The 12,110-nt window shown below is 40.0% G+C and overlaps 1 protein-coding gene across 1 annotated transcript; it reads left to right on the forward strand. All coding sequences in view use genetic code 11, as the record gives it.

The window, feature by feature from the left end:
• Positions 1–2,248: 2,248 nt before the first annotated feature.
• EGR_06844 (hypothetical protein) lies at positions 2,249–4,840 on the forward strand (the record flags this gene model as incomplete). Its single annotated transcript, XM_024496093.1, has 4 exons — positions 2,249–2,491; positions 2,570–2,767; positions 2,800–3,076; positions 4,341–4,840. The coding sequence occupies 4 exons, from the start codon at positions 2,249–2,251 to the stop codon at positions 4,838–4,840; spliced, it is 1,218 nt and encodes a 405-aa protein (XP_024349513.1).
• Positions 4,841–12,110: the final 7,270 nt, after the last annotated feature.

Below are 12,110 nucleotides of genomic sequence, written 5' to 3' on the forward strand. Positions count from 1 at the left end.
GGGCATTTCATACTCCTTGTTCACTTACATACTTTGACCCACTTCTGAGCTCTTTGTTCATCGCTCAAAATAAAAATAGTCCATTACAACATGCAGCAGGTGGCTTTGGGCGGGCTAGTAGATGACATTTAAAGTATCTTAAACATTATTGACAGTTACATAGTATTCACCAGTCATTTGGTCTATAATCAAGCTAGTGTAATAAGTTGCTCATTTTGAGAATTTTTAAGCCACAATTTGCTGAGCGACGACATTTCCATTGAATCCACATTCCAAACAAACCTATTATTTGTATGATTTGTCTATTTTGCTGTTTAATTTTTGAGTAATTTGAGCCAGTAATTGATTCCATCTCTTGTGAAGCCTGGTTAAGACATATGTGTAGCGTCCCGAGACTCCCTGAAGACGAAAGAAGACACAATACTCGGGCAGAATATATATATATTCAGCACGGAGAAGGTGTCTGGGCTATTGGCATGGCCCCAAAGGCCAGCCCACCCAGCGAGGTACAAGGGGGCTAATTCAAAATACAAAAGTGGCGCCTCAACAAAACCCGGGGATAAACCACTATTGTATTGCATAGGTGATAAATCAACTTAAATTTGCAAAATGTGAGGTCATTGCTTCTGTTTTGTTCTCTAGGGTGGCTGCCGCTTAAGGGGAGGAGAGTAAAAGTGAGGACGAGAACAAAAGCGACATCCCTAGTCAAGTGAGCTAGAAAGCTATAAGTTATTGATTGATTTCTCAAAGTGGAAAAATGGCATCTTTTTGTTGATAACTGAGACTTAATGATGATTCAAACATTATTTTTAAAAAGGGGTTCAGTTGTTCATAAATGGCTAGAAAAACTGTGACAGGTAAAGCGTTTGTATTAATAACTGACTCAAGTGACCAGCGTGAGATTAACAATTGTTTTTACTAAGTGTCGAGGCCAACAAACCCTAATTTCACCTGCACTTAAACATCGCAACCTTAGGAAGATAACTGGAAGTTTTTCTCATATTCAGCTGATGCCAGTCAAGCCGGTACCAATTAATTACAGTCCTCCAAGCAACGTAGCTAACAAGTTTTCCATAAGACGACATTTATTTAGCATAAGATATTTGACATTTAACACTTCCCAACATTTAAAAAATACTTATATTAAAAGAAACTTAGTAGAAATGAGTCGGATTTCGCCAACAATCTCTATTTTACAAGGACGAATAATAACTTCTTAGTTATTGTGTTGTAGCACGTCGAAATTTTAGGTCGAGACTCATTTGTCTCCGCTTCTCTGTTCCTAGCGCTCTTAGAAGAGCTTAGTTGATTCGTTTTGGATACATTTATTAAAGAGTAAAAGATCGAGAGGGAAAGTGCAGCGTTTAAGAAGGGGGGGAACTGCAATCACTAGGCACGGAGGAGGACAATCCAGTCACCAGACTCGTATTTTCTGATTGCCTGCTCCCTGAAAGGCACATTAAAAAAACATAAGCATTACAAACATCCCTAAAGATGTCGAAGGTATAACATTAGCGCAGAATAAATATTATCGACGTAGAGAAGAGCTGGAGAAGTTTACCGGTGTATCCCAGAGGCCATGCCACTGAGGGAAGGACAATTGCAGAGCTTCTTTGTACCCGCTTAACAAAACGTGGAGTTAAGTGACACCCAAAGGATCGCAGTATCTTTGTCAGTGTGTACTGCTCCGAGTCTTCCATGGGGTCGTAAAAAGCCACAATAGCGTAAAAGAAACTATACCACCGAAATCCGAAAGGCCGAAAGTCTTCTGGTGTGGTCAAAAGGACATTGCACTAAGTAAAGGCACAATTTTAGGATCTCAAGTTGCTTGCGTTTTAAAAGCTGATTTACATGAACTACAGGTGAAAGTGTGTGGCAAATTATCTATTTCCGGCCATACTAGCATATAACTTAGGTGACTTTTATACCTTTCGACTAATTTTTATACGCAAAAATATTGAGGCCAACTTAAGTCCGTCAAGATTGTATTGCGCTTACATCATGAATCATGCAGTTAATACACAGGAATGCAGTTTCTAATGGGACTAATTGATGAATAAAGGAATCATTAAAACATAGCAAAAAATTTCAAAGTCTTTATGCAAAAGTTACATTAAAACAATTCAAAGTTATCTTTTTGAAGAATATTTATTTGACGCTGAGCTTTGTTTATATTTCCTGATGCACCTGGATGAGTATGCGAAGCTGGTGTGTACTGGATGCTAATTAACGGGTGGAGTTTGCAATGATGCGCGTCGTGCTTTGTGACAAGCGGTTGATTACTGCATTGATGGCTAGAACTGCCGTTAACAATTGTCTCATTCCATACTCTTCCATGCCTACTAAAGCGTCTGGCGATCTTATCTCTGAAATCGCAACTCAGACCCGACACGAAGATGCTCGTCTCATGCGAAAATACAAACGAAGACTTTTAATGATTTTAGGCTCCATTGACTCAGATGGGCATCTGTCTCAAGTCAGGATTACAAATGTTAGCTGATGCTGGTTTGTGATTTGAAAGCATTTTACCCTCAAGATCTTTTAGTAGTTTGTGTTAAATTTATTTCAGCTGGCTACTTCATCAGATGGTCGGATTCTGACAGTATTTTGGACCATGGCAGAAGGTTCGCACAGTGATATAACGGCTTGGAAAGTTGATAATCTTTTGCGAAATGCTAATAAGTCCATTAGACAGCGGTTAGCTCGTGAAAACGCCTTTCGCAAAGTCCCCATTCTCAACTTTATTCATTCCCCCTCGGATTTACTGGTAGGCCGTTTCTGTGCTTCATCTTGCACTAGTCAGACCCTACTGAAGACCAAGTCGACGTTAATTCCTGCCATATCGTAAAACCAAATAACGTTTATGGTCTGCCATGGGATGAGTACATGAAGGAAGTAAGACGCAACCGTCAGGACGATGCCGTGATGGTTGATAGTGAAAATATGGACGCAGATTGTCACCGAGAGAGGGGCTCGTGTCCCTCTCAAGCAGCAAATTGGGCCAGAAGGTGGCAAAAACAGCATAATGCTAAATTGGTTGCCAAACGCGAACGAAAAAGGTCTCATCAAATGCTCGGTATGTGGCAACTCAGCAAGGAGATGGAGGAGCTTGATTGATATGCCATTTTCTGTAATAATTTTGTACATCTGGAATGCTATCCATTGTCTCAAGCTGGGCTATCTGCTTGAATTGAATCTTGGGCGCTGTCAAGCTGGCATTGTTGGGTTAGTGGGAAATTTGATCCATTCACCCTGAGCTTGATACATTGCAGAGGCCGGGTAACTTGCGCCTTTAGGTTTGCTTAACAGTGCACTAGAAGTTCTTTTCTCTGTAGCATGTGTTTGTCGAGGAATTCGTCTGATCTACGGGTAGTCCGAATAGTTGTTCACGGATGTACTTCATTTTGTATTACAATGCGTATCTGAAGACGCCGAATTTTTTCTATTACTTAGTATATCGTAAGTGATCTCTAACGTTTCCTGGTCAAGTTATTCAGCCGACAGACACTTATTTTCGTCTGATAAGCTACGCTTAACAGATAGGTGAGCGAAATAGCGGTTGTTTGTCTACGGTGCAGGTACTTGTACTTCATAACGTGATTCGAATCTTACTTGATAATACATTATGGAGACATCTTTCAGAAAACAAGGTTTTTACACTTGGTTCCATGTCTACATCCTCGTTGATTGTCGTGTGGAGGAACGCAATTTAGGTTTAAGGCCCTGCATAAGCGCGTTTTTAGAGTGACACTAGGCGTTACACGATCATAGGTATTCACGATGACCAATTTGATGGCTGACGTGTGCAGATGGGAGTAAATAAAGCAACCTTATCATATTAGGTGAATATGTGCGTTTATGCTATCACCTTAAAGAATGATCTGAATTTGTAATTAAAACATTCATTGAGACAATGGAGAAAGAAATTGGGGTAGATGCTAATTTTGGTGGAATATTGCGGTACTCGAGATTTTAAGTATGGGGGAAGCTTGACTGGAAATGTCCTGGGAGGTCAGTATCCTCTTGAGGGAGGTTACGTACCAGCCGCGGTGACGCTAAGGTGATGACTGAAACCACGGGGGCACCCAAGAACTCAACTTAAGAAAATTGTTGAATAAGTGACATCATATAAGTTGATTCATATCAAGGTGTTTGAAAGATGCGGTGAGGTATTTTCATTGTTCATTTGCGTAATAGAGGAAGACCGTTGCGTTCACGGCGAAGATGGTGACACGTGGATTCAAGGGCGCGTGAATGGTGATCAATGCCACACGCCATGGCGAAGCACACCAGCATTTCCATCGATGAAGTGGAGCGAGAGCTACGTTATTTATCAACAGAATCCGACACAACAACATTCACCACCACCTCCACTCTCAACACCAGCAACGCTGAAATAGGGACGAAACCCGAGTTATCCAGCCATAAGAAACGTGAGTATCCACCGCCGCCACCAGAAAGAATTGGTCGTTTCCGATACTCTCTCTTCGTGATTGGTACATACGTGGGTCTGGGAAACTGCATCTTTTTCTGCTGCCTTCCTTTACTGGGCTTTGAAAACATTTTTCGTGCAATGGGCTACCCCCAACCCATCTCTCTTCTCTGTGCTGCTTGTCACATGCCCGTAGCTACATTCTGCATGTGTTCCTGTGTCCTCTGCAAAGTTAGACGCCAATTTCGCAAGAAGAGAGGCATTAATGGGAGCTTCATACTCGATTGCCTTCTGTCCTGCTTGTTATGCTGCTGTGTTGCTACGCAACTTCTCACAGAAGCGCGTGCTGTCATTATAGACAGGAAAAACGGAGTCAGTAAACCGGATGGGGCTGGACAATCGAAGTGATTCCTCGATTTTTAGGAGTCTATGCCAGAGTGAAATAAACCCATTCGTGCCCTAATCTCCAGAATAATATTTAGCATTATTTTGCTTGCTACTTGCCATTAGTGAGGCTCCTAATCTCCACCAACTGAGTAAAAAATACCGGTAGATTGTTAAACTCAAATGGGAACATTAAATTTCCGTCACCGCTTGGTACTTTTAATTCCATTGCTGCTAGTGTTAATCCTAAATTTTGCATTTTGCGAATGAGATGATGTGAATATATGTTCTTAAAGAAAGTTGTTTGCATAAATCACCCTTTGTAAATACAACGCGTCTAAACCTAAAGATTGATAGCCGTATGACTTTTAGCCTGTCAGGGCTTTGAAGTTATGTTTCGTCAACTTTTTCTAACAATATTTTGGTTTTCGTTAATAAAATAACACCCTTCATTGCAGATGGGATCACGTCGTTAAAATAGAGTTTCGATTATTAGATGATTTGGTCAGGTTACTTAAGGATTTCCCGAGAATAAAGCTAAATCAATCAAATCATAAGGTATTTTGTGGAGCTTACTGAAGTTCCGTAGTCTCTGATGCCATCTTTTTAACTTTGTTTCTATGTTTACGAGCTGTCTGGGAATCCAGCCTACCAGGTAATCAAAAGGTAAAACTTTAGTGTGGATGTCTGCTTTACCGCCCTAATGAATAGACAAAGGGGGTTTTGCCAGTGCCCATGGGTCTGGGGACCAGAGAGCAGCGACTGTCTGGATGTCAGGTGGTGCGCCAGCGACTTAAGCCACCCGTAATTATAGAAAGTAATTGGTCTATGATTTCAAGGCGTTATCAACACACTTAGGACACATCTCTGTCTGGTATGAGCCAACTAGAAGGGAGCGAAGGAAGGTGCGACTCTCTGGACTGCTTGGACACAAGCAAACGATTGGGATTTCGTGGAACTCGAACAGAGAACTTTTCTTCTGGGGTAACAGGCATCCAAAGCACGAATAAATAGCTTTAACTTGTTGTATTTTTGCATGATTAAAATATTTCAAATGGCGTTTCACTACTTCATTAGATACTGTTTAATTGATAGACATTCGTGATTATGATCATTCACTTGGTTGAACATGCGGATACAGGAGTCAACTGAACACTTCCTTGTGCTTAACTCAATGTAAAGTAGTTGGAAATTATTAGTAAGCGGCGATACCTTCCCAAATGCCCGAGACATGGAAAAACCTCACCCCTGATATCATGCAAACCTTCATTTCTCTCAAAGGCTGTTTGCTCGCTTGTACATGCAAGCGTCTTCTCTCACTCCCCACTTTCACAATGCAATGCGGCATTGAGGCCGGTATGCGTGTTTGAACATGGCAATTCTTGGTGCTTTTGGTTAAGGTTATTTTGCCTGCTGTGGTTTGAATGACGCGACAATTGCAAGAAAAGGAAGTTATTGGGGAAGTAAATGTTACGTAACAGTTGCAGGTGTGTGAGTGTAGAGCAGTGTCTCCTGCAGAACCTTACGCTTATATGCTGTGCATACAAAATGAATAGATGTCCAAAAATTGACATCAAAATTCACTAAGTTAGCATAGGCTGGTATAATTAGTAAGAAATTACTAGAAATGGGCTTCGGAATCGAGGTCAATGGAACCAAGACGGAGTTCCATCAGAGAAAGCCAAGACCCATAGCTATCAACTTACGGCATTCTTTCACTAGCCTGAACTCCAGGGCTTGATACAAATTTAGGGAAAAAATCTATCCAGAAAATGGAATATCAAAGACTCACTTTTACTCAGCAGCTATAATAAATTTTAAAAGAAATATTGCCATGACCCTCCACTTTGGTTTGTTTGTTTGCTTAGTCACATAGACACTAGACTCAGCATATTGTACCTCCACATAATGACACAATTCTCGCACCGGAAATCTGGAATCGTCAGGAAGTTAACAACATTGAATTTTAGGAGCACGCCTTTATCTTCTCACCAAACATGAAAATTCCAGTTAAGCAGAAGTGAATGGCGTGTTGGATGAAGTTTATTTAAAATACAAACAGTTTTATGCGTTTTTGAAATTAATGAAGATTTGCTAAATTGCTGCTAATGCAATTATTAAGCACGAAAATGTTAAAACATTAAAATGCCTTATTTACCATCTTCGTTGCCGTTTACTAAGCTACGTAAAAGTGCATTGGAAAAAATTTAGGCAAATGGGTGTAATTCGGTCGCTTGTTTTAATCCCTTTTGTTACTTTACAAAGTCAGTAAGTTCTCAAAAAAAACGGACTTAAATGGCATAGCTCTGTAAATTATAGTGTTTGATACTTGGAAAGGACCACAAATACTCTTGCCAGTTTCCATTTTTTTTTTTCTATTCCTCTTTACCAGGTCCCCCTGTACATTCATCTTTTGCCTTATATTCACAAAATGAAGTTCATGTATAAAACCGGAATGCTTAAACGAATCAACACGCAATATCTTTTAGTAGTAGACAAGCAGAAAACAAATATCACTTGTTGCTGTAAGTTCCCTTACAAGAGTTATGGCATTCCCTCAATTAAGTATACACCGCATGACAAGGGGCATCAAAAACGGCATCAAGGAGGTCACACTCGAACAGACAATAATAGCCCCAAACAGTTTCCGATGCAATTCCACGAACGAGAAGAGCTGAGGCCGTACAAATATTGAAAGGGCATGTGACCTCATGACAACTGATTTCCTGCAGGTATCATTCCTGCCAGCAAGCACTGTAATTGATGACATGTCAATTTATAGTGAAACTTATTCATATTTTTAGAATTGATTTCATGTTTATTATGATATGAGGAGAACAGTGGGGATACAAACTACAGTGCATGTAACAGGATATGGTTTGGTACGCCTCCTTTTCAAAAATCAAACCCATAATTTTTTGACATTACCAGCATACTAATGCTTAAAGCTCACGTGGAATCACGTCTACGCAATGTCTTACTGACCACCATTGTAGATGTTATTCAGAAAAGTGTAACTATTTTGCCGTTTATCTAGAGATGCTGCGGATAAGATGTCTCACCATATTTTGCGTTTTTAGAGATATGTCAATATATCATGTAAGTAATTCCAACAAGGTGTGGCACATTGTATGTTGCTTTGAGATGGCGTCCCTCCAAGTGGGTACCAATAACCACCGATATGTGGCAGAAGGATGTTTAATTATATCACGATCATTCGAAACCTCACTCATCAAAGACTTATTCATCCAGAAGTGGTTCAAAACATTTCGCTGGTAGAGAGTATCCTGTCATTGACATAAGGAAGAAGAATCGATGAAGTTGATGTTTTGAAAGACAAGTAACATGGAATTGGTGGTTTGTTAAAATAGTGGTTTAATTTATTTGCTTAAATGAAATTTGCTTTATAAGATGAGACCTAATTTTTTCAAGGTGGGTACCAACTTTTGCAAATAAAAGTGATGTTTTACCCCGCTTGTCAACATAAGCTCTATTAAAAAACTGATTCCTCGCGTTTTGTCTACTGTGTCCGGCATATTTCCCGATTATGTCCCATTAGCTTTGTTTTAAAAAAGCACAAAATACTGCTTAATCCTGAATCTTAGTAACAACCGCCGTATTTTTCGAGTGATATTTCCCTAAGCTCAAGTTGATTATCATCACTTGTATTTGTTAGTTGACAATGCTATGATATTGGGGTAAAGGGAGCTTAGATTTCTTCAATAGGAGTGGAATAGAAGTGGGAATTTCTGGGGCCACGATTTTTTTGGCATCTCAATATAGACTGTTTAGTGAAGATGGAGTGGGTAGCTAGCTAATCTATTGTTTTGAATAGATAGTGCAATAAACGCTTCAGGAATGTATCTCCAATTACTGGTTACGTGACCAACCACTGCATCTTATATTGTGTGTCTTGATAACAGCTACTTTTATATTCCACTAACAAATATCAAGTACACAGATTTTATATTTTGTTTACTTTTCTCGTGGCAGTTATTGCGGCTGCCTCCCAAGCAGCTGATGCAGGCTTCATTCAGGCTTCCAGTGGGTGCAACATGGCCCTTTCCTTTTTGAAATTGCTCACTTACAGCCATCATCCCCATTCTGGTTAATTTAAAATTTCAGAGTACGAATTTTGTAGTTTTAATTAAACTAACTACTTATTGTCGCATTTATGTCAACCGCTATTTTTAGGCATTTGATTAATTAAGCTAATGCTAGAACTAGTCAAGCAGGAAGTGGATGGTCCTATTTTTCTTGGAAAATTTGATTTTTAATATCAATTTTTGGCTAAGAAGGAAAAAGGGAAGAGAAGAGAAGGTAAAATACGTGACAAACCTCTGCCTTGTATGACTCTCCTATTTTACACCCCTTTAGTGAATCAAATGTTTTATCTAAATAGAATAGACGTTCGGTAAACAAAGGCGAGATGCAAATAAAGGTTACCAGGGCCAACATTCCTCGGTCTCTATGAATAAAGTACTTGAAGAAACTAAAAAACGCATTTTGCTGTTCAACAAATGACGCACTAGCAATATTTCCTTAAATGTTCCTTTTCCAAGTCACTGTAAGGACAGATTTGGGAAACCTTTTTAGGGAGTTAGTATAGTGTTTGTTCTTTCTTCTACATGTGTTTGTCCCTGCAATCCGTGTCACTTTATGAAATCACTTATACTGAAGCTGTGGCAAAATACATTCTTGAGCATATTTTGTAATGTACGAATAAAATGTGCACGTAGTAATGTTGGGTTTTGTGAATGGCAAATGGCAAAATTGTCCCTTTGTAACTGGAGGGATATTCCTATTTTCTGGGTTTGTTTTGTTTTCATCGAAATATGGAACAAATTTCCAGCTCGCATTTGACAAGCGCCCTCTTTCAGATGCCTCATTTGTACCATAGTCGGCAGAAAGCTTATACTGCCCTCACCACAATGTGTCGGTCTTTTGGCAGCAGGCAAAATGAACTCGATGTTTGAAAATGCAGTGCTGTAACGCATTCTGGCAGCGTCTTGGATGCTCCCGAGGTATGTCAGTCAAATGTGCTCAGATATTTTTGGATATGGCTCAGCCTATTCTCTGAGCTAGCGTCCAAGGCATGTGTAACAACAATTCTTCCGTGGAGAAATGAGCTTTCTCTGAGAGATCAGTCCAAACGGTAAAATGCTTTGCGGAAATGTTGGGGATTTGAGCATTTTCAATGTTAACTATGGAAAGCATTATAGTATTCCCACCGACAGCGCCAAAGTATCCATGGTTTTGGATCGAAGAATGGTCTGCTTAAGCCAAAGTGAGGAGAATTAATTTAGGCAAGATATCCTTGATTAACAATAGACGATGGCGATATGTAAATAGCTGTGTGAAGTTACTTCCAAGTAGGTAATGAATAAATTTGGATTGGGGCAAATTTTCCTGCAACTAACGACTTAGATATGAATAGCACTAGTCGGAAAGCATCGCCTAGTCATGGGCGGCGCAAAGTCAGTGAATCGCGCACTCTACTTCTCGAAGAGGACGAGGCCGTAGAGCTGGCAAAACCGATGGGATGCACAGGTTACGTTAGGCTCAAATTCAATTTCTGCTGCCTCCAATGGCTCGTGGGTGACTTGTGAGGCACTGGCACAGAGGTAGGAGAAGTCTATACAGTATTCCAGATTTCCTTAATTTCTACTGCCGCATTTATAGGATGTTATACTCGTAGCCTCGCCTATACTTCTGTTGCCTACCTCACTATCTTATTATTTTAAAAGGATTGTGACTGAAATGGAACACGCTACTGACTATATCTGAATGTTTCGGCAGTGCTGAAGACGATTACATTCTGTTTTCACGCTTAGCTGTACATGCTTTAGCGCCCTGAGGCTTTCTTGAAGATGGAAGAAGTCACAATGCTAAAGCGATCCACGTATTAACAACGTACAAAAAGGGCTGGAGTGCTACTGGCATAGCCAGAATGCTGTGCTGTCCAGCGAAAGCAGAAAGGCAGTCCTCAGTAATCGTGAAACCAAAGCGATGCGTTGAACAAGTAGTCAAAGCATTGTGCTTATATTGCATAACAGGAGTGCGAAATTCCGCATTCGAATTACTAACTACCTTATTTCATTTTGAACAAGTGATAGTGGGGGTTCTCAAATTGTATACACCTACATGTTGATGGCAAATGTATTTTGCTGTCGTATTGCCCGTAATACGCTTGTGCCAGTCAGCAGCGAGGAATGATGAAGAACGGAGTGGGGTTTAATCACGAAGTCCAGTTTTCGCTACAAGTTGAGGCTAGCTGATTACCTTCATAGTATGCGAGAAGTAAAGCTCCGTGAGTGATTTGCAGAGTCCACTACTAAAAATGTAATCAACTGAAGACAACCTGAAGGATAATTATTCTAATACATTAGCACATTGGCCAAATGATATACAATAATCTTGAACGATAAATCTTAACTTTAGTTGGTAATGCTTGTTTATGGCATTACCCTTGTGCAATTGTCTCTAACAACTCGTTGATGGCTTGAAAATTGACATTCGTTGTAGTGGAAATTTTAATCAAGTGAATGATCGTAACGGTGAGCGATGGGCTGAAAAAGTGCAGCACTGGAAAAGAATAACGCTTTGCTTAAAAAGTGGCCGATTTGTAGCGCAACTCAGTTGAATTAGTCTAAATTACGACCACTAAAATAGCGGTAATTATGGAGCAGTGAAATTGCTGGCGGCATCCATGGCGCCAATATAAACATTGCTCTTTTGCCGTACTTGATGTTCCTTTTCAAAAGTTGAGTTTCCCGACTTTCTAGACTAGTTCTCAGGGAATGCGATTCTCCTGGCCGAACGAAAGCCATTTACCCCGGCGTAGCCTTAAACACTGTAACCTGTTTATAATGCTGCCAATAGAAAATGGCCTAATGCAGTTAGTTTATTCTTCCCATGAATTTGAAAGCAGCGCTCAAATGGACTGAAAAAAATTTGACAGGGAGATGTTTTCTGCAAATTTGAAACTAAGTTGAAGTAGGTACGTGAATTCAGCATTGACTGCCATTTTATGAGTACTCAATGCAAGGGTTGAAACATCACAAAGGATGATAAGCCGAAGTGATGGACTGTGTCTGTACCTTGAAAATTATACAAAAGACTGCATACACTTCTCACTCCTGGAGATTATTCCGCGTCAACAAGCATAATTATTACCGACTGGAATGACCTTAACTTCAAGTTCTGTATTGCTACATTGTAATACAATGGTGGTTCATCATTCGGTATTGGTGGGGCGCCACTTTTGGACTTTTCAATTAGCCTTCTTGTACCT

Source organism: Echinococcus granulosus, assembly GCF_000524195.1.
Source record: "Echinococcus granulosus chromosome Unknown EG_S00064, whole genome shotgun sequence".
Taxonomy (NCBI): domain Eukaryota; kingdom Metazoa; phylum Platyhelminthes; class Cestoda; order Cyclophyllidea; family Taeniidae; genus Echinococcus; species Echinococcus granulosus.